Source organism: Schistocerca piceifrons, chromosome 2 (assembly GCF_021461385.2).
Source record: "Schistocerca piceifrons isolate TAMUIC-IGC-003096 chromosome 2, iqSchPice1.1, whole genome shotgun sequence".
Classification (NCBI taxonomy): domain Eukaryota; kingdom Metazoa; phylum Arthropoda; class Insecta; order Orthoptera; family Acrididae; genus Schistocerca; species Schistocerca piceifrons.
The window spans coordinates 311996800-312021312 of NC_060139.1; the positions used below are offsets into that span (position 1 = coordinate 311996800).

Sequence of the window (24513 nt, forward strand, 5' to 3'; positions counted from 1 at the left end):
AAGTGCAGCGGGAAGACATGTGCCCAAACTTCCAGCACTTAAAGCACCGCATAGGGGGAGGGAGGTATGGTTCAATGACATAGCGGTAAAACATCACTGTGACTTTTCAGGCAATGAATCACCCTCAAAGGCCAAGATGAAGGCACCGGTAGCAACCCTGTTGTCTCTGAGTCCCCTGTAAATGGGCCGGATGAACAGAACGCCCCATCATTCTAAATTGGTGCGGAGCTCATCATCAGACTACAAGAGGATATTGAGATGGAAAATGATCCCCTGGACCATGTCGAGGCTTTTATGGGGAGTGACGGAAACAGGAATATCACACAACTTGTCACAGACAAGTAACCCTCGGGATCAGGCTGGGGCTGCTGTCTGAATCAAGAATGCGCTGTTTCGCATCTTGGACAATGCTGCCACTTCTCCAAACTTATCCTCAAGGTGTTCAACAAAAAATTGAGGCTTTGTAGATACAAAGGATTCCCCATCAGTTCTGCTACAGACAAAAAACTGAGGCGAATATGGCTCTCTCCGTTTTGTAGCCCTAGGACAGGAAACAACAGAAGAAGTTGACATACACTAGAAAGTGTTCTTGCCCAAATACTTGAATCGCAGGTGGGGATGCAAAGCCATGACAAGAGATTCAGGAGATTGAATCTAAGGGCACTATGGATAACATGTGCACCACTTAAGGCATCCTTCCCCATATGGCTTGCACTTCTGTAGAATTTTGGAAGTGGCAGGTCAAACCATAGAATGGGACCTGAACTCATAGGGCCAAAATGTGTGAGACTCCTTTTAGTTGCCTCTTACGACAGGTAGGACTACCTCGGGCCTATGCTAACCCCCGGTCCCGCAGGGGGGAAAGTCTGGGCCCTGTGCTCACCACACCTATACTCACGAAAGACTTGTGAACTTCCCGAGAGGATATGGGAAATAGTGAGATTCATGCTGCCTATCTGTCATAGTGGTTGTTAATGATGTTCAGATAAACATTTCGTCACAGTCATATCTCAGTGGTAATTTTTATAGTAAGTCATTTCACTGTCAAGTTTTCCATCAAGATGGAATCTAAGTAATATGATTTGTGAAAAAATTAGAGAATATGACAACCATATAGTTACATCAAAATAAAGCCTGATATCTGAACTGCTGAAACTTAATGAGTATGATCAGGCACACATATGTAGCTCACATCAAATGCTCCTAATATTAGCTGTTTTATAAACTCACCTGTAGGTCTTCCACAGTTGTTTCAGTATCTCCAAAGTTGTTAATGACTGCACAATATTTGTGAGGAGACAACAGACCAATCCGAATTGATGGCCATTGTTTCCCATAAATAGACTTGTAAAAATCATCAAAATGTTCTAATGCTTTATCTTTCGGTGATTTCCTCTTTGCAATGACAGACTGAAATACAGATAGAACAAATGATAATTATGGAATAATTGCTACAGCATCGTTAACACGAGCTCTCAGTTTCATGTATTGTTTCCTTTAGGTTATATTTAAAAAAAGTTATTATGAAAATGAACAAAAGTAAATAAATCTCTTTTCAAACACTAATACTCAGAAGCACAGATGTAAGCTGCTGTCTTTATTTATAAAGTAGACTTCTGTGACTTAAGTAATATTTTGTGATCTAATATTTACCTGACTTTAATAACTTCATCTCCAATATAAAAATAAAGAAAGATACAAAAATCAAAACTGAGGAAAGATGCAATACAGAAAAAGACATCATGCACTAGTCATTTTCCAGAATCAGTGAAGAATCAATATGAGGGTTTGCTGAAAAATAATGTCTCCAAATCTTTATGTTTGAATAAAACAAATGTTATTCACATTCTACATCTTTATTCTTCATGTACACATATTAGCAGCCCTTTACCACTAAAGGGCTCCAAATTGTAGCATGTAACAGGGTGATATGTAACACTACTATGTCAGTGAGTGGAAACAGGCTGCTGTAATCGAGTTATGAATTTGAAGAGTTTGTCAACACATGCAGCACCCTCTCTTTCATCATAACAATGTCAGACCACATATGAGTGCTGCAACATTTGCCACAATCCAGCACGTTGGATTCACTAGTATTGCAATCAACCCAAGCATGCGTTCAGAAACAGAAGAAATAGTAAACAATACTCTTGAAACTGTCATTGACTGCTTTTCTGTGAATCGTCTCACGCTCAATTTTAAAAAGACAAGACGCTACCTATTCAGTTCTGCACATCTAGGGGTACTACACCAATGCTAAGTGTAACGCATGGCGAGGAAGTAATAAATAATGTGGAAACTTCAAAATTCTTAAGTGTTTCATATTGAAGAGAATGTTAACTGGAAAAAGCACATTTTGGAATGCCTAAAACAACTTAGTTCAGCCCATTTTCCCTTAGAATCACTGCAAATCTTGGGGAGAGAGAAATCAGTAAGTTGACATAGTCTGCATATTTTCATTCAATAATGTCATATGGAATTATGTTCTGGGAGAACTCATTCTTAAGAAAGAAAGTTTTCACTGCTCAAAAACATGCTGTGAGAGTAATATGTAGTGCACATCCTCAAGCATCTTGTAGATGACTGTTTAAAGAGGTTGGCATTCTGACTACTACTTCACAGTATATTTATTCCCTCATGAAGTTTGTTGTAAATAATCCACTGCAGTTCAAAAGGAACAATGATGTACATAATTACAATACCAGAAGTAAAAATGACATTCATTAGTCCATATTAAGTTTTTGTTTATTACAAAAAGGGGTGTACAATGTTGCATGAAACATTTTTGATAACTTACCGAGGGATATAAAATGTTTGACAGATAGCAAAGAAAAATTTGAAAGCAAACTAAAAAAGTTTCTCTGTGATACCTCTTTCTATTCTGTAGAATTTCTATTACTATAATGAGTAAAATGTGGTGAGTAGGGATTACTAACTCACATCTGCAGATATTTTTACAGAAAAAAATGAGGTAAAAACCTTTATAAATGTTCAACATGTAGCCATTTTTATATATATGTAAAATGACTCATTCCACATCATTATGATTTACCATGCAAATGACCCATAGGACATGAAACTACCTAACATCACTGTCACTGATCATCCTCCGTACAGTCCCAACTTCATCCCATCTGATTTTCATCTGTTTCCAAAACTTTATGAATGCCTCCAAGGACTTCACCTTGATAGTGCTGAAGCAGTGCAAGCAGAGGTGAGCCTGTGGCTCTGTCGACAAAGTCAACATTCTACAGTCATGGTATCAACAACTGACCTCTCGTTGGGAGAAACGTGTTCGTCGCCAGACTGGCTATATTGAGAAATAAATATGCAGACAAGCAGGATAAAGATGTAAAATGTTAATAACATTTGTTTTATTTAAAAACCTTTAAGAGGAATCACACACAAAAATTTGGACGCAACACTTTTCAGCACGCCTTCATGCATCTATAGGTAATACACACTCTTTGACAACTTTAAATATTTTCTAGTAATGGAGGACTTCGCTGATACTGATATAATGATTCTTTTAAAACAATATTAAGAAGTGTAGTATTCTACTATAGGTTGAAATGTGTAAAACTATTAATAAATTCATTTCACTCATGCACTAGCACTTTTCCTCCCAAAGTGCAAAATTAATTATCATTTTAAATTGGGAATCTGAGTGGTTCTAACATTTTATAGTACCAAACGAAGTATGGAGCAGACCAGGGTGAAGGAATGAGGGGCAGGAAGTTTGGGGGGGGGGGGGAGGCGAAGAAGGGAGGGAGGTAGGTAGAAAAAGGGATTGTTGGAGGCACAGTTCTCATATACACAAGTCAGATAAGCTGATGTTTGAAAGGGGGTGGGTAGAGGGACGTTCTGACAGCACAGCTTATGAAACTGAGCAGGTTGCACTTAGTGGCATGCTCTGATATAATGTAATTTACCTTACGTTTAAATGAATATAAATTTTAGAATTTTAATATAATTCTGTTAAAGAAATAACACTGACCCTGCTTCCCAACAGAAATAACACTGACCCTGCTTCCCAATGCTTTGATCCTGGTTGTGTTTACATACTGACTTCAATTTTCTACCAATTTCCATCTTTCAGCAGGAACACAACATTTCTGTATTTTTAGTACAAGAATAAGCTTAATTTTAAGTTTCCATTGCACTCATGCTTGTATTATTACTTTATATATTATAACGTTGAAAAATTTCTGCAGCCATTTTCCAAAAACCTGCAAGTACCCGTCTTGCAACAGAGAAGGCATCTACATGAATTCACTAATTTAACTTCTAACACTCTGAAGTGTTTAACATAATGGTGTGCATGTATAGCACTTTTCAATCATTGTGTTCCAAATTGCTATGGTAAAGACCTCCATAAGTCAAAAGGTTCAAGTTATGTTTGGTGAAGTCTCCATTATAGAGAACCACATATTTCCAATATTCCACTGATGTGTAAATACTGAGCAATTGCTTCACCTAATGTTACATCTACATGATCATTTCCCTTTAAATCCCTGTACATAGTTCCAAATGCATAATGCATTCAAAAACTGGAATCAGAACCATTACACATCGTGGCATAAAATCAAATAGGTCAACCAATGAAACGATGCACACAAACTATCTGAAGACAGAATAGACAGAGGTCCAATTCCTTTAAGTTGAATGATGATGATAACAGCATAAAATCAGAGGTTTGTACAACAATACACAAAGAATCAACAGTTGGTTCTCAAGAAATGTGACAATCAAGTTGCCAACCACCATATCCCACTCATGCTTGGTGGATCACATGCCAGGTAAATGTGCACCGCAGAAAGCACTGGTGACCATCATTGGCTGAAGAAGGCTCGCACATTCCTCACAAGTGGTTGGGCAATATAATACTGAAATATTTGTGCACAGTTGTCTAAGGAAAAGACAGTACCTCAGGCTCTAGAGTCTTCCTGATGCAATGGCTGCTATTCAGGTTGCCCCTAACATGTAGGAGTCATGAATGCAAGTTGTAGGAATTAGTGTCAACCAATTTAACTATGAGTTTTCTCACTATACTGTTCAAGAATGCAAGCCATCTTCCACCAAAGTAGCACTAAACCGTATGTATGCTGTCGTCATTGTAGGATTGGTCTGAATACACTACAGTTGGCAATTCAGTATCAAACAATGGCATTCACGTTCATTTCATAGATTTTGGTGTTCCCTCAATAATGGCAGCCTGAGTAGTAGAACGCATGCCACTGTTTGATCATGCATGAAATTGCGCTGGACAGCAAAACACACACAGATTGAAATCCACTGTAATGTTCCAGCACTGATCAAACACTGTACACAAAGTTATGTGGTCATATGTGGTTATGCAGCCAAGGTGGCAGTAATCTCATGCTGTGAGTACATTGAAGTGTCCTGCACCCATCCATTACTTAGTACAACCCACTTTTACCCCCTGGTTTCACATCTTATAACTGAGTTGAACAGCCATGATGTGACAAATCCATAATACCAGAGATAAAGTATTCTGTCCTCGGATACCAATTAAGCACACTGGTGCTTACTTTCACATTTTAGTTTGTTTAACAGCCACTCACTGGCAGGGCTTGCAATAACACTGACACTAAGACCACTCTGCTGTGCTTATGTGTACACCATATCTGCAATATTAATCACTTAAGCAGGTGACAAAACTCATGGCATAGCGATATGCTATCATTTATACTCAGTCGATTCTTGTGAAATTCTTTCCAACATGATTATGGCTGCATGATGGGAGTTAAAGGCACTGAACACGGAATGGTAGTTGGAGCTAGATGCATGAGACATTCTGTTGTGACAGTGCCACGACATTCAAAAGTGTCGCTACGTTAGTACGCGAACACGGCGATAGAGGCGCTCCGCAGCTCGGCCGAGCGCGGGAGCGCCACCTGGCTATGAACGGCGCCGGCCGCAGGTCACGGCATGGCAGTCGAATGACAGATATGAAGTTAGTAACATGTAACCCGCTAGTGTTTCTACTTTTGTATATCCACGCAATTTATTAGTGATTAAAGGTTATAACACTTATTGGCGACGAGGATGGGATATTTTTTTCCTGCGTTGCGGAATTGTGTGTTCATGTCGGGGCCGACATGGAACAGCTTATGCAAGCGCTTATTGAACAACAAACACAGCTGACGGCTGCTATTCAGGCGTCGACGTCGCTTACTCATCGTCTGTCTTCCTCTTCTCCGCCTCCGTTCCCTCCTTATGACGAGGCCGCTGAAGACTGGGAGGATTATGAGAAGCGTTTGCGGCAACACTTCTTGGCTTTCGGCATTGTCGACGCTCCTATGTGTAAGTCGTTATTTCTATCTTGGATTTCCCCACGGATCTATCAGCTGCTATCTCAGTTAGCCCCTCTGCGGGAACCTGCCTCTCTGTCCTTCCAAGAAATGTGTGACTTATTGTCTAACTACTACCGAAAAAACACCCATGTCGTTGCCGCCCGCGTGGCATTCTACCGGTGTCGTAAACAGCCCCATCAATCTTACCGGGCTTGGGCGGGGGAACTACACGGTCTGAGTCGGAAATGTCAGTTTGTCACGGACACTCATCATGAGTCTTACGCTGATTCAATGGTTAGGGATGCTATTTTACGGCTTGCTCCTGATAAAGAAGTTCGGCAACGTGCCTTACAATTGCCCAACCCGTCGTTGTCGGAAGTTCTCAGCATCGCTCAATCGTTTGAAGTGTCTCACGCTGCTGGTGCGCAAATAGATGCGTGGTGTGATGTAGGCGCTGTGCAAACCACTTTCGATGCGGACCATTTGCCTGTTTCACAGGGAAACGACCATGTGGCGGCGGTGCACTCGCGTCAACAACGTTGCGTTGGGCCGCCACGCTCGCAGCGAAAACAGCAACCACAGAAGCAGGTTCGTTCCGCCCTTCCTTCTTGTCCATGTTGTTTCGTACAGCATGACAGGGCCGTGTGTCCAAAACGTTGGGCCACGTGTAATTCATGTAGGAAAAAAGGCCACATTGCTTCTGTGTGTCAGTCCCCTAAAGTTCCTGTCGACGAGGACAAGGCATCGGACATAGATGTTAACTGTGTGCTTTCTCAAACGAATAAGTTGTTTGTTACTGTTCGTGTTCTGGATAAAGACATTCGCATGCAAGTGGACACTGGCTCTGCAGTAACTCTCATTAATTCTCGCACGTATTTGGAGTTGGGCTCCCCTCCCTTGTCTCCAGTTACACGAAATCTATGAACTTATAATAAGCAGAAAATTCCTATCGTTGGCCAGTTTGATGCTTCCACTGCCTACAAATCTGTTGTTAGGCCCCTCACGTTTTATGTGGTGGATCATGCGGGCACTGAAAACCTGTTCGGTTATGATGCTTTCCAGTTGTTCGGGTTCTCCATTGATGATGATGTGCACCTCATATCTGAGGACATTCCATATCAACAGCTGGATGGCTTGTGTTCTGAATTCTCGTCCGTGTTCTCTGCTGGTCTGGTCTGGGTCGTGCCAAGGATTTTGAAGCCCACATTACTCTTAAACCTACGGCTCGCCCAAGTTTTTCCGGGCACGCCCTATTCCGATGGCGTTGCGTGCACCTGTCAAAGCTGAGATAGACAGGTTAACAGCTTCAGGGACTCTCCTTCCTGTTACCTCCAGCGAATGGGCATCGCCCATCGTGGTGGTTTCTAAACCAAACGGAAGTCTGCGATTGTGTGGTGATTTTAAAGCCACTGTCAACGCTCAAAGCCTCATTGACACTTATCCTCTTCCCCGTCCTGAGGAGTTATTTTCCAAGCTCGCTGGGGGCCAGTTCTTTTCCAAACTTGACTTATCGGAGGCGTACCATCAGTTGCCGTTGGATGCATCTTCCAAGGAATTTCTCGTCATCAACACTCCTTGTGGGTTGTATCAGTACCAGCGGTTACCATTTGGCGTCGCTAGCGTGCCGGCCATTTTTCAGCGGTTTTTGGAACAGCTCACGGCTTCCGTTCCCGGCTGCATCAACTACCTGGATGACATTGTTGTCACGGGGGCCTCCACTGAGGAGCACCTTCGCAATTTGCGTTCACTGTTTCGGGTTCTGCATTCAGCAGGGTTGAAGTGCAATCTGGACAAGTCACAGTTCTTCCAACCCTCCATTGTGTATCTTGGTTTCCACTTGTCCCGTGAGGGTATACGTCCTCTACGACAGCACGTTGCGGCCATTACCGCTCTACCCCGGCCGTCTACGGTCAAAGAACTTCAGGCATTTCTAGGCAAGGTTGCTTATTATCACAAATTCATTCCTTCCGCGGTGGCGGTGGCTCATCCTCTGCATCAGCTGTAACGCAAAAACGTTCCTTTCTGTTGGTCCGCCGAGTGTGAGCAGGCTTTTGTCCGCCTGAAGGCTCATTTGCAGTCGGCACCTTGTCTTGCCACATTCCGTCCGGGTCAGCACTTGGTTCTGGCAACTGACGCGTCACAGTATGGCCTAGGGGCTGTTCTCGCCCATCGGTATGAGGATGGGTCGGAACGACCCATCGCCTATGCTTCCAAGACCCTCAACGATGCCCAACGGCGTTACTCTCAAATAGAAAAGGAGGCGCTCGCTATCATTTATGCTCTAAAAAAGTTCAGCGTTTTTTTGTATGGTTCTAAGTTTCACCTCATCACCGACCACAAGCCGCTGGTCTCTCTGTTCAACCCCTCGGCGTCGCTTCCGGATAAGGCAGCTCACCGCCTGCAACGTTGGGGCTTATACTTGTCTCGTTTTCACTATGAGATTCACTATCGCCCCACGGCCCAGCACGCCAACGCTGACGCGTTGTCGCGTTTGCCGATGGGCCCCGACCCGGTTTTCGATCGAGATGAACTACTCTGTTTCCACATTGATGAGGAAGAACGTCGTGCGGTCGAGGGTTTTCCACTTACAGGTTCGCAGGTCGCGTTGGCTACTGCGCGGGACCCGGTCCTGCGTCAGGTGATCGGTTTTGTTCAGCGGGGTTGGCCGAACAGGACCAAGGGCCGGGCATCGGATCCCCTTCGCAACTACCATGCCTTGCGCCTTCGTCTGTCTGTTCGTGAGGGTGTTGTTCTTCTAGCCACGGACGGCGCATCTCCGCGGGTTGTGGTGCCCGCCTCTCTCCGCAAAGATGTTCTCAAACTATTGCATGGGGGCCATTGGGGGATTTCTCGGACTAAGTCCCTGGCCCGCAGGCACGTTTATTGGCCGGGTATTGATTCGGACATCGCCCACATGGTCGCTGCGTGTGATCAGTGTGTTCAACAACTGGCTGCGCCTCGTACTCTGCCCTCTCCGTAGCCTGCTCCGGCGCAGCCGTGGGAACGGGTGCACGCTGATTTTGCCGGCCCCTTCCTCGGCACTTATTGGCTACTGTTGATTGACGCCTTCTCGAAGTTTCCGTTTGTTGTTCGATGTCCGTCGCCCACCACTGCGGCGACGACGCTGGCTTTGTCCAAAATCTTTGCGCTCGAAGGTCTTCCATCCACGATTGTCATGGACAATGGCCCTCAGTTCTCTTCGCAGGCCTTCCGTGATTTTTGTACTGGACAAGGGATTCATCATGTTACGGCACCGCCCTTCCATCCGCAATCGAATGGGGAGGTCGAGCGCCTTGTCCGCACTTTCAAAACCCAAATGAAAAAATTCCTTAGTGATTTTTCCACAGATGACGCTCTGTTGCAATTTCTTAGTTCTTATCGCTTCACGCCTCTGGGTGATCGCAGCCCTGCTGAACTCTTGCATGGCCGCCAACCGCGCACTCTACTGCACCCGCTTCACCCTGTCAGACCTTGTACTGTGTCCCCTAGTGCGGGAAAATACCCGGTGGGCGCCGACGTGTGGGCACGGGGGTATGGATCTCGCCCTAAATGGATTCCAGGGGTGGTCCAGGCTTTTCGCGGCCGCCGGCTTTGTGAAATCCGTACGGATGACGGCATGGTTGTTCGCCATTACGACCAGATGCGCCCACGAGTGGTGGCCACGCCGGTACCACCGCCCCTTCTTTCGTTTCCACCGGCCCGAGAATCCAGTCCTGTCGCTGCTGCCGATCTTCCGGGCATGTTGCTGCCACCGCCGTCGCTACCGCTTCCGAGTACGCCGGAACCGGCCCCAGTCGCGACGCCGCCTTCTCCAGGACCCATCTCGCTGGAGCACACCCCCAGGTCCACGACACCTATGGATGCTGCTCCGGAGTTTTTACCCATCATCTCGTCCAGGAGGCACGTTCCACGCGCAAGCTTCCATCCTGGACATTTTCGACCATACTCTCGTGTTTCTCCGCGGGATCTTCTCGGGGCCTCCCAAGAGGCCACGGATGTCTCCGCACTGTCCGTGTCTCCAAGGAAGTGAGTGTTTTTTTTTTTCCAAGTGGGGAAAAGTGTTGTGACAGTGCCACGACATTCAAAAGTGCCGCTACGTTAGTACGCGAACACGGCGATAGAGGCGCTCCGCAGCTCGGCCGAGCGCCACCTGGCTATGAACGGCGCCGGCCGCAGGTCACGGCACGGCAGTCGAATGACAGATATGAAGTTAGTAACATGTAACCCGCTAGTGTTTCTACTTTTGTATATCCACGCAATTTATTAGTGATTAAAGGTTATAACACATTCCATTTCGGAAATCAGCAAATTCAATATACTGAACTCCACAGTGTCAAGAGTGGGCCAAGAATACCAAATTTCATGCATTACCTCTCATCACAGATAATGTAGTGCTCGATGGCTTTCACTTAATTACCGATAGTAGCAGCATTTGCAAAGCATTGTCAGTGCTAAAAGACAAGTAACACTGCATGAAATAACTGCAAAAATCAATGTGGGATGTACCACAAAAGTGTGATTTAAGACACTGAGGTGAAATATGGCATTAATGAGCTATGGTTACAGACGATCTACACGAGTGCCTTTGCTAACAGCACACCACCTACAGTGCCCCTTGTGGGCTCATAACCATATCAGTTGGACCGGAGACAAATAAAAAACCATGACCTGGTCAGATGAGTCCCAATTTCAGTTAGTACGAGCTGATGATAGGGTTCGAGTGTTGCACAGACCATGGACCCAGGCTGTCAAAAAAGCACTGTGCAAGGTAATGGTGATTCCATAATGGTGTGGGCTGTGTTTACATGGAGTGGACTGGGTCCTCAGTTACGTTTAGTTGGTTGGAGACCATTTCCAGCCATTCATGGACTTCATGTTCCCACACAATGATGGAATTTTTATCGCTGACAGTGCCTCATATTTAGTGTTTTAGACTTTTCTGGCGATTCAGTGTCATCTCGTGGAATCGGGTGTACTGCTAATGGTCTGTGTCTTCCCAACACAATATTTCAACATCACAATTCGGTGTCTTTACCAGGTGTTTTTTGTGACTGGTCAACAAGCTAACCGTATCCCGTGTGTATGCCAGGGCGGTGTCTTGTGTTCCCTAGCTATCTGCACCAATCTGGCCATTTCTGGTGGTGCTGTTTGCCTCTAGGTGTTCCATCCTCCATCCACACCTTTTTCCACTGTTTTCCCCAGTGGCAGCCATGTCAAGGCGTTCCATACTAAGTCTGTTCCCAGCAGATGCATTCCCTGTACAATCGACATGCTGCAGATGTTTCCTACGCTGTTGGCAATCATCCTGTCTTCTAGAATGCCCCCGCCATTCTCCTAAACTTGTGGGTCTGGTACTCCTTTACAAAGTGCGCTGCCTACCAAATCAGGCTGCTGTGGGAATTGCATATTCTGTCTATGCACCCCACAGTAATCTCTCATGGCGGTGGCCGCTGTCTGGAGTTCTGTACTGTGTCTGCTCCTAAGGTGCATGGTGCCTGAAGGTTCACATGGTTAATGTTGTTCTGTCTTTTGTCCATGAGCACTACAGTTGTCTCCCGAGGAGACTGCCCCATGCACCATAAGAGATTCAATCCCATTAATTACATCTCTTGTTGTCTGAGGATCATTAATGGAGAAGGGAACTTTTTTCCATTGTCTCTTTGTAATTCTAATGCTGAATTCCACTTTGTATTGGTCTGGTATCCTGCTTCCCGGTTGATCAGGTTCTCTCTCATCCATCCCAGAATTTGGGGGTCTGAGTGAGGAACCTTGTTTTATCATAATTCATGGCATGTTCAAGTTCTAGGGAATATTCTGCTACTGCTGATTTAGTGATCTGTCACAGCCTGCTATGTTTTTGGTATCCTTTCCATCTTATTTCAAGTGTTCTGGCAGTTTGACCGATGTCAGACATACAACATTCACTTGTTATATGGCAGATACCATGTTTCCTTAACCTCCAGATCATCCTTGACCGTTCCAAGGAGCAACCTGATCTTTTTAGATGGCCTGAACACACTTTTGATTTTTCAGGATCCTGCTGATCTTTGCAGATATAGGACCTGCATGTGGTAGAAAGGCTACCCTCCTGGTCTCTTCTTGTTGTTCTCCCATTATATCAGGTCGTCTGGTGAGATGTAGTGCTTTGCGGATGTCCCTGTTTGAGTACCTGTGGTGGTAAACATTTGCTGCAGATGTTCTAACTCTGCCAAGCTGTCAGAACCGAACAGTGTCTTGGCTAGGTGTACAAGTGTTCTCAGTAACCTGTTCTTCTGCACTGGATGATGGCAGCTGGCAGCCTGTAATATAAGTCTGCGTGTTTTAGTTTCCTACACACACTGTGTCCTGGTGTCCTATCTATCTTCCTTTTCACCACGACATCCAGGAATGGAAGTTGATTATCTTTCTCTAGTTCCACTGTGAACTTAATGTTGGGGTATCTTGAGTTCATTTGGCCAAGGAACTCATCCAGTCTTTTCCAGCCATGTGGCCAATTGACGAATGTGTCATCAACGTACCTGAAGAAACAGGTAGACTGGCAGGCAGCAGCTATAAGTGCCTCATCCTCAAATCTCTCCACAAAAAAGTTTGCCACTACCGGAGACAAGTATCCATCGCCGCTCCTTCAGTCTGTTCATAAAACTGGCCTTCACATAGGAAGTAAGTCGATGTTAAAATATGTTTGCCTGGTGGGTGTGGACCTAGTACAGAATGCCTTGGCATGGCCACCACTGGGGAAAACAGTGTAAATGGGCACAGATGGAAAACGGAACACCTAGAGATAAATAGCTCTTCCATAAATGGCCACAGTGGGCCTGGACAGCATAGGAAACACCAGACACTGCCCAGCCATAAATATGGAACACGGTCAGCTTGTCAACCAGTCGCAGGGAACACCTGATGAAGACACCGAATTACAACATCGAAATACTGTGTTGGGAAGATGCAGACCACCGGCAGTACAACGAATTCCACGAGATGATAATGCAACATGCCACTGAGCCACAATTGTTCACAATTGGTTTGAAGAACATGCTGGACAATTTGAATGAATGATTTGGCCATGCAGATTGCCCGACATGAATCCCACTGAACATCATTTATGTGACACAATTGAGATGTCATTTTGTGCACAAAATCCTGCAGAGGCATACATAATTGTGAAAGTATGGGTTTCCATCACCTGAAGAAATATTGAGCCCTGCTGCTCCTATACTCATATATAATAGCAAAAGTGTAGCTGGTGCTGAGCCCATGTCATGTTGAGTTTCTGCACTACATCAGGTAAAATGAGGTACAACACAATATTATCCCATGACTTTTGTCACCTCACTAATATATATGTGTGTGTGTGTGTGTGTGTGTGTGTGTGTGTGTGTGTGTGTGTGTGTGTGTGTGCGTGTGTGTGTGTTGTTTTTGAGAGATTACAGTATGAACACCTGCATTTTGGTTTGAGGAGACGTTTAATTAGTGTTGAGGAAGGGCTTCTGAGTAACTTAAACATACATTCCAACAGAGACCACAAATAATCACCAGGGAACTCCTGAGAGGTTGTTTCAATGTGTTACAGGATTCTGGTGAGGGACACTTAAAGGAATGAATTTTAAGCCACCAGCTTGCAGCTTAACTTAGAAAACTCTAGCACCAGTTCCTTTAAAAATGCTGCACAACCAGTTTTCTCTGTGTGTGTATGGAGGTGGTGGTATCACCATTTTGGAAAACTTAAAGGGACTTATCATACCAAATGTGTCTATTGTGCCATTAGGGTTGGCATAGGTCATGGGCATCCACAGAACTTTTCCAAAAGGGGGCAAAATTCTAAAATTCCCAACTTTGATACAGCTGAGTCAGTGTCCTGAGAAAATATCATGCTCCAATAACTAAATATGACAAAAAGTACATAAATACTTCAGGTTACTGGTAGCTGTCCACTTAGTATTTTAAAGTAGATTGCTTTGGTACCTAAAAGGTAAGTGGTTACACCAAACAGAGTTTGAGATGTCTCAATTTGCGGAGAGAAAAGAATGGTTACATAATCTGTGGTTCGGTAGACTAGCAAAACAGTCAATTAGACATGGGAGTGTGCTCTTTGGGTGTCTGTGTGTGTGTGTGTACTATTGGTGCAAAAACAGCTAGTGCTCAAAAGCTAGTATGAGTGCTGTTGTCTGTTATGTGTTTCTCTGTTCCACACATTGGTCCACTGTTAAGGAGTGGTTGTCTTTCACTTATTTAAGTATTGCTCCATCCAGAAATTTCCATTATCGTTAAACAATCATTGCCAGAAATTCATTAAAAACTGTAATAAACAAGAAGCCAGTATCCAGATTACAGGAGGGAACAAGGGCCCCTTTTTCATTTGTTTCATATGACTGTGGTCAAGATATTTAATGGCCAGAGAAGGCACATGGGCGGGTAGCTGGGCTGGCCCAAGAGGTTTAGTCAGGAGGCAATGACATACTTTCGTTGGTGTATAGATGTAACTCTTGCCACAAGTGACTGATGTGGGAATTCCACCAAATCATACTTATAAACATTTAAAGGGGGTATTGAGTGGCAGAAAGGCACAATGAGAAGTACTGCTGAATATTACTCAGCTATCAGACAAAGTCATCCATTGGATGTAGACAACAAAATTCCCACATACTCATGTAAGCATAACTAACATGCATAAGACCACTGTTATCTCCATGAACTAAGACAACTGTTCTATTCCATATCAGATTTTCAATTGTATGTTTTCACAAATATTTAATGCTTATACCACTAACTAGATAAATTATTTTCTAAATTTTCCCATTTTTTCTTAATATTAAAAATTTACAGAGTACTTACGTCTTAGGTCAGGAATAGAATATTCATTTTAAAATTATATTTTATGAGAACCTATTAATTTTGAATGTATAGTGTTTGATATAATTTTACATGCATTTGAGCACCATCTCCTCTTCTTTCATCTCACCCTCTTTGGAGAATGTTGGATCAATCATTTTTTGTGTGTTGTTCTTTTCTCAGTACCCAGTATTTCTTCTTTCTTCATTTCCTTTCATCTTCCGAGAGGGTCTGTTTGGATTTTGGTGTAGATCTGTCTTGGAACCTTATATTTTCATCTTTAGTAATTAATTTAGCTGTTTGATTGATTAGTGATTTTTTCTGAAATCTTTAATTCTACTGGGTCTTTCCCAGTTTCTTTATACCAACTGGGTTTTATTTTGTGGCTACGGAAAAAGTAAAAAACTTGTTTGGTTCACCTATTAAAATTCATTCTGAGAAGGTGCCCATCAAAATTTATCCTCCTTTTTCACATTGTATCTGAAAGTTTTTCAATTTTTTTGTAGAAAGTTTCATTTTTGACATACTATCTTATTACCTTTGAATTTTGGTCCTATGACTTTCATTAAAATTTTTCTTTCCTTTATCTTAAGTTTCTCCATTCGGCCTTGGAAGTTCATGTTTAGTGTTTCTGCTGCATGCAGTACTTCTGGCTAAATCACTGTCATGTAATGTGTAATTTTGGATCTCCAGAAAAGGGATTTTTTGTTGTATGTATCTTTTGTTAGCTGGAAGGCAAGTTCAAGTTTATTTTCTCTGTATTTCATTGCTTTGCTTTCCACAGGATTCCAACTAATCCATTCTCCAAGATATATATAGGTTGACAATTACTGGACAATATATAAAAAAAACATAAATTACTTACAAACCATGGCATGCACACACTTTATTCAACATTTAAACGTCACTACACATATTCCGATTTAGGTTATGACATGTTCAATGCGCCTGCCATCATTGGTGATAATGTGGTGCAGACAAATAGTGAAATTCTGCATGACCTGCTGAACTGTCGGAACATCAGTGCAGTTGATGACATCCTGATTGACTGTTTTCAGCTCAGAAATGGTTTTGGGATTACTGGAGTACACATTGTCTTTAATGTAGCCCCAGAAAAGGGGTCGCACTTGTTCAGATCTGGAGAATATGGCGGCCAATTGAGGCCCATACTAGTGGCCTCTGGGTACCCCAGAGCCAAAATGTGGTCCCAAAGTGCTCCTCCAGAACATGAAACACACTCCTGCTTTGATGGGGCTGAGCTCTCTCTTGGATGATCCGCATCTTGTCGAATTCAGGGATCACTTTGGATAATGGGGATGAAATCATCCTCCAAAACCTTCATGTACCATTCAGTAGCCACCATGCCATCAAGGAATATTGCACCAATTATTCTGTGACTGGACACTGCACACAACAGTCACCCATTGAGAGTGAAGAGACTTCTCGATCACAAAATGCAGATTCTCAGTCCCCCAAATGTGCCAATTTTGCTTATTGATACACCCATCCAAATGAAAGTGGGCTTTTTTGTTAAACCAAACCATATTCACATCATTCCATGGTCCTATGGCTTATTGGCTAATGGTTTTGAATTTTGTACGGGGAAAGATGCAGGTCTTCAACAACAATTTGTCACAGTGTCTCCCAGTTCATTACCACCTGTTGAGCAGCTTATCTGATTGATTTCCTGGGGCTGGTTTGAAGCACAATGCGTGTCTTCTCAATGTTTTCAGGCATTTTTAAGCACATTGCCAACACTATCATCATGAACACTGCCCATTCTCTCAAACTCGCAAATCAAATTCTTGATTGTTAGCATTCTTGGACTGGTTGTCTTCAGCTTGAACTCAGTCACAAACTTCCTTTGACCTCCAGTTGTGCTGTTACTGCTCACATGGTGGGCCTTCACAAGCGCTATACACTCAGCACGCTGTATCTTAACATTTTTACGGGCAAATGGCCGACAGCAACAAGGCATATGCCCATGCTAATCCCCATCATGTCCTGTGGCCAACTGTGCAGTTTGAACGTCGTAACACAAACCGTTCAGAAATTATGATGATTTTATTACATATAGTTCAATAATTATCACCCTGCAAATTCTTTTACTATTTCAAGCTTTGTCCTTGGACTTTGAGGTGTTTACATGAGTTACTGACAGTTATTATAACTTTCTGAAGGAGATGTGAAGACCTATTTTAGCTGCTTGTTTTTTTTAGTCCAAGGATTTGCTCCTGTGCTTCTTTCATTGTTTTGGCAGAAAGGGCTCTATCACCTGCAAAGGCAATGCAATATACTTTAAGGTTCTTCTTTTTGCAATCCAATCTTACAGCACTCTTTATATTTGTGTTCCATTCTCTGACTACTGTCTCAAGCAGACAACTGAACAGCAATCGTCAGAGCCCATCCCCCTGTTGCATCCCCGTTTGAGCATCATTTATATGAAATTCTCATTATTTATGTTAGCCAACTGATCCAAAAGTTTTATTAAATTGTAATATAATGCATATCACTAGGACAGAATGACATCATAGGGAACCCCATTTTTTAAAGTTTGTGAGATTTGATTTATGGGCAGCAAGTGGCCACACAGCACAAGTATTGGCACTTCGATTTTTTTGCGAGTCCACTTCACGTTGTGATTTAGGGCTTTCCCACAAATGAAACTTTCATAGGAAAGTGTGTTGATATACATTCTAGAATTAACAGTTTGTCCATTATTTGTGAACTGGAGGGGAAACTTTTGAGTCTGCTTCTTGTGAATTTGGCTGCCTATTAGAGTTGCTGAAATAATTAGTGCCACTACAAAAGAGTTACATTTTAATGAAAATACTGTTCAAAGATATTCCTTATGCTGCCTACTCATTTGATATAATCAACTCCAGCTACACTCATAGTCAAAAGTATTAAAAGCTATCAACGACCATCTTTGACAAGACACAAAAGAGAGAGGTGAGATATGCAATTACGGATATTCGTTAAAGCCATCAACAGCTCTTTCCTATTGCAGACCTTACCACAGTGGGTGCTGCAAACAACCTAACAAAATGCAGAAAAACTGTAGGGCTAGGCAACATATACACTGAATTCATTAAACGCATGGGTCCAAATGCCCGACAATGGCTTTTAAATTCCTACAATGATATCCTGTGAAGTTGCATGTTACTAGAACCTTTGAAGAGAAGCAAAGTTATTGGCACTCTTAAGTCAGGGAAAAACATCACTTTGCAGAAAGCTACAAACCAATCACACTTTTATGCATTTGCTTCAAGATCCTTGAAAGAATACTTTATGCACAGATTACAAACTTTTTATGCAATAGCATACCAATAGAGCAAGCTGGTTTTATGCCAGGAAGAAGCTGCTACAATCAGGTCCTCTCGCTCACAACCCACATAGAGAGAAGATTCCAACAACAACTCAAAACATCTGCTGTATTTATTGGTTTAAGTGCAGTCCGTGGTACAGTTTGGGAAGAAGGACTACTACTCAAGGTGTACCAGCTGATTCCTTACACATTATTTCTTCATCTACTCAATGAGATGTTCAGTGACAGATTTTTTCAAGTACATCTTAACGGGTAGTCAATCATTTTCCATAGCCTACAAAATGGCCTACCACAAGGGTCTGTACTAGTTCTTTTAATATATACATCTCAAACATGCCACCAACAACATCTCTCAATTCATGCATGCAGATGGTATTGCCTTTGTACCCAACTCAGACTGAGGATGTACTGTCAGAAGACCTCAGCACAATTAGTGAATATTTCAAAAAATGGGGACTCAAGTCAGATCAACCAAAACAGAAGTTACGTCATTCCATCTCAAAGAACTCTTGTCATTTACTATGCTGGAGACTGTTAAAACATAATCCAGGTCCTATGTATGTCAGTACCACTCTCAAGAGAATACCCACCTTCAGACAACATCTGGAAAAATTATTAGCAAAAATCAAAACTCGAACTAATCTGATTCAGAAGCTGGCCAATATGCCATGGGATGCTACAGCCAAGAATCAGCCCAAAAGCCCTTATACACTCAACCGTACGATACTGTGCTCCTGTCTGAATCAATACCTGCCATACCTACCTTGTCAATACAAAGTTAAATTGTGCAATGTGAACCATAACTCGAACTACTAGAACAACTCCGATCCAGTGGCTGCTATTACTGAGCAATATCACACCTCCTCAAACTAGATGGTTAGCAGCCCTCAAATCACAGTTGGAAAAATGTAATGCCAATCCATACTCCCTTAAATAGCAGCAACTGAGACTGAAATCAAGACATCCATCTGTAACAGGCCCCAACCAGTTCAACAACATCAACATCAGTGATCACCGGACATCACTTGGCAGACTCCGACCTCGTGACAGATCTTATTCTGAAGGTAGCCTAACAGGATTCCCTCTTCCCAGAAGACAGTGGTGCAACAACAGTTTTGCACAAACCACCTTATCTGCAACAAGAGTCTAACTCAGAGGGGAGCTTTAGAATGCAACCGATGGAGAGCTGAAGAGCAAGTAATCCCCCATCTGGCCCTGATTTGTCCTGATATATCCTTCAGGGTAAATTAAAAGGCGTCCACAAAAAAAGAACTCACAAAATTGTAATTTTTTAAAAATTGGAGTTCTTTTCGTAGGTGAGAGAACAGTATCTGGACCAAACCGATGAGCCAAAATCAATTCAGGTAAATCCAATCATGCATTTATAGGTAACAGTTCCAAACAAATTTAATTATAATGGTGAGTTATAAATAAATAACAACGTTCAAGAAAACTGAATGTGGTTTTTTCAAGAAGGTTAGATACTTTCCCCTTCCCTGAATTCATTATTAGCAAAGTGGGAGGGAAGAAAACAAGTAGATCATCTAACAAGAAACTGAAGAACCCCAAGATTTAAATACATTATACTCCCGTAGATGCTATACACAACACATCAGTTTCCTGATATGCATCTGTCAAAGCTTGAGAGAAGTGGACAGAAACTAATTCACATCATAATAGTATGAGAAACCACAAAAGAAAATCTGAACCACACAAATCTAACAGTGATACATGAAGTCTGAGCTGTAGACAGAAAGAATGACTGGTTGTTCAAGGAAGAATGTGACATGGATGTCCTGTCTACAGCAGCATTGCTTGCACTGTTTGCTCTGTCAGATATGCACTATGCCAGCTAGTGAACACATTGCAATGTTACTTCCATTGCAACTTTCAAAAACATGAAAAATGTCATCATCCATCTAATCTATGGGCTTACAGTTGGAAGTGAAAGTTGTGAGACAACTGACAAAACAAAATTTACAACAATCACCCTCTACCAGGAACAACATTTTACCCAGTGGATAGATGCCTGACAGAATATGGTACACTTGTGACAGATGTTTGATTTAGTGATCAGAGATGACTGTCAATGTACAGCGAAGATGATCAAACTGTTGCAAATTGTTATTTCATGAACCAAAGAATTTGCACTAGTTTGTTTATGATTCATCTTCAATGTTGGAACCTTAGGGACATTCAGCTCTATTTCATTAATGTATTGTTATTGGATAATCCATTCAGTTGTTTTTAGATGGTATTTAATCCACATGATTGATGGTACTATTTAACGTTCAGACTGGTTGTGGCAATCCAACTCAATCAAAATATTGAAGCACATAAAATGACCCAAAATGTATTCTCATCAAAAATCAGTAGTGCTACAGTAAGCATAAATTTTGTCAGTTCTCGTGTGCACCCTGCACAAAGACCAAATATACAGGGACTGAAGTTTCATACCTATGCAACAACAGCAATGTCTTAGTCTTATCAATTTTACCATTAGGCCCCCGAAAATTGCATGATAATCTACACCATGGCATAGGCTATAGCAATGTGCCAGTTTCATGGTCTTGGTGCACTTTCTTCTTGACTTACATAGGCATACAGGAGCACACAGAGCCACTCACCACAGTTCTTGATTTCATTAAATTCAGCAATTTCTTCACATATAAACATGAGGTGGAAAAATTGTGACTGTAGCTCTATGTGTAACACTATGCACAAAACATTTTTCTTCATTTATGACCTGGGCTGTATATATTCTAGATTAGTCTCCTGTTTTCTTAGCTGTTGCTTACATCTTACAATATATAATTTAGACTTGTCTTTTTATCGTCCTACATTAATTTGTGGGATTAATAAACATTGTGATTCTGTACCAAAAGAATGACAACATTACATGACGCAGATTCCAATACCAAGAAATGACTACTGGATGACGTCACTAACACAAAAATATTATCAGAACAAAAACAAATTAACAGACTTCCAAAGGAAGAGTGGATTTGGGCAGAGACATTCTTGTTCTTAACATCTTCAAAAATAGGAAACTCTTGTAAACACCAGACCACAGTGGAAGGTATGGGTTTTATGTTTTTTTTGTACCTTTGACTACATACAACCAAACCAACAGTTTAAATCTAACACAGGCATCATGTTTTGTTACAGTTCACTCTGTCACCACAATCCCTTTTAAAAGAAGAGCCAGTGAGGAAGTCATTGGTAAATGCAAAATGACAGTATCATAATTTTCAATACACTTGCTATATCCATTAGACCAATGTAGGTATAGTACGCAACACAATCCAAGCAGCCACTCACAATGACTAAATAACATCTACAACTAAAATATACAGACAGAAACAGTGAAAACGACATCTATGCAACATACAACATTACACTTCAAAGAAAATGCCATTCACTTCCATTGCTGAGTATACCCCAGTTTTTACATATCTACTACAGTATTTTATTAGTTCCCATTTACACTACTTTGGGAACAATTTCTTTTGCTATGTCTTATCTGAGGTTATTCCAGGTTACACTAAAGTTTATCCTTAGCAACCAAATATTGTATATTCTGATATATGTGGCAGAAAACAAAAGACAAAGTTGTACACATTGAAGAGGTTATACAGATCATTCTGTGGCAATACCACTTGTCTTTTCCCTTACACTCTATTTCAGTTTCCTTTTAATTTAAAGAAATGGTAAAAAATCAGAGAACTGTATTTATGTCATATTTTTTGACAATACGTCCCAATATGCACGCAGACCAACAGAGGCCTCAAAATGCGTCAAATGGCCAAAATTATAACTGCAAGAGTGATCAGCAAACCACATCTCTCCAACACTATCATGAAATCACACAACGCCACAGATTAAGGAGCGTTAATTGCCTGACACTGAGTTATCCTATCAGCTCAACTGCTAACTTAGTTTCACATTACACTGAGAGTTTTCTTGTTCTCCAAAGTATTTGTCCTCCTACACATATTCTGCTACCTATGCATTTCTGTAATGTTATAACGAATTCTCGTCAGTAGCATTTTCAGACCTGTTCTTTTATACTGAATGCAGTTTGCATGGATATAAAATGATCTTGGAATGGAAAGCCCTTTCATTACTCACGATAATGATAATTCTTGTCCTGGCAAGGGAAAAAAGTGATAATTGCCGCTTGAGATCATCCTGCTCAGAAGTGTTTGAGAGCAAGCTGACATTCAGATCATCATACACTGTGACTTCTCGAAAAATTTTTACTAAATTGGCTGCCTGACATGATGACACAAGGGTGTTAGCAGGACTACATAACTATATAAAATTCTTACGTAATGGGTTACTGGCTGTCTGTTACTTTAAATGTCGTGTTACAGAAACCTTCGTCACTGATCACACAAGCGCCGTATACGGATGGCAAACGTACAAGAGCTTCGATTCTCGAACTACACTGCAACTAATCTCATGAAGAATGTTCATAGCAACATATATACACCGATGCCCATAAGTTTAATACGCTATCACACTACGCGAACAAAGCGAGACCTTTGAAAAAATATAAGTTTAAAATGTTATAAAGAAGTTCAATACTGTTTAAAACAATGGTAACATGAAGTATATTCAGAAAACAATAGTGGTGCACATGCTTAAGAAAATTAAAGAAAGACAGTTAACACCGGCAAAACTGTATCAAAGAAATATTAAGTTACAAATCTAAAACTATTTCTTACCCAGTGAGTATTCTTATGTTTGAATCTTCTTTGAAACCTCAAAAAATCTGACACCCGGCACGGATGCCGACAAAACATAACATTGAAATTCACAGCCATAGTGGTAAAATAACTGTCACGTTTTAAAAATGTTTTCCTGATTTGCAGCAGACGACCTGTTTTGTTGTTATAATAAAAGAAAAACAAACAAATATCGCAAAGCACTTCAACAGTTCTCAAAGACAGAACGTATGAATGCTAAACATCGATTAAAGCCAGGATCACACAAGCAAGTGAGCCGCGACAGCTCGTGGTATTCTATAGTGGCACCACAGCCTAACATATGTTAGACTGTGGTGGCACTGTGAATTATACCTTTCACGCAGGGCACTAAAAATTCTACGTAGTTGCAAGCTTTCAATATGACGTCAACTGAGGTCAAATAGGTGGATATTAATGTTGTAGTGCATGGCTTACAGCTGTGACACGTAATACAAGAAAGACGAAAGCAAAATTAGGTTTCACTCAGGGTAAATTAGCAGTTACATACACATTTTTAAAATAAAAGAAATAACACTCGGTGATGAAAATGCTACGTGTTATAGCAAACCACCCAACAGTTGGCCTGTAGACATCTGTATACACATCACTCTTCCTAGATTTTAGAATGTAGGTATGTCGAATAATTCTAATTTTTAGTTTAACTGTTGCCACATCAGGCTTGGGAACTATTTCCCACATAGAATATATATTTTATAAAGTTCTTGGTGTCACAAACCATGAGGTTTATAGAAATCGCATTTTTTATTACAGAAAATTGGACACTAACATTATGGGTGTGGAACTTCAGTTCGTGGAGTGCACAACCCACTTTCTTTAATAGAAGCTTGATACAAACAAGGACACATTACACAATGTAGCGCCTATTTTCATTCACCGCTTTCGTATGACGTCATATTCTGGGGTAACTAATCATTGAGTAAAAGAGCGTTCATTGCACAAAAGCGTGTAATCAGAATAATTGCTGGAGCTCATCCACGATCATCCTGCAGACACTTGTTTAAGGAGCTAGAGATCTTCACTGTAGCCTCACTATATATATATTCACTTATGAAATTTGTTATTAACAATCCGAATGAATTCAAAAGTAATAGCAGTGCACATGGCTACAACACTAGGAGAAAGGATGATCTTCACTACTACTCAAGGTTAAATCTAACTTTGGCTCAGAAGGGGGTAAATTATGCTACCACAAAAGTCTTTGGTCACTTACCTAATAGCATCAAATGTCTGATAGATAGCCATATAGCATTTAAAAGGAAATTAAAAG

The 24513-nt window shown here is 41.7% G+C and overlaps 1 protein-coding gene across 1 annotated transcript in view; it reads right to left on the reverse strand.

The window, feature by feature from the left end:
- Positions 1-23392, reverse strand: part of LOC124776645 (5-methylcytosine rRNA methyltransferase NSUN4) — a 92648-nt gene extending 69256 nt beyond the window's left edge. The window contains exons 1-2 of the mRNA XM_047251733.1: positions 23205-23392; positions 1231-1410 (exon numbers count right to left, since the gene is read on the reverse strand). Of these exons, the coding sequence (XP_047107689.1) occupies positions 1231-1410; positions 23205-23303 (279 nt within the window). The 5' untranslated portion in view covers positions 23304-23392. The remainder of the gene's footprint in view (positions 1-1230; positions 1411-23204) is intronic.
- Positions 23393-24513: the final 1121 nt, after the last annotated feature.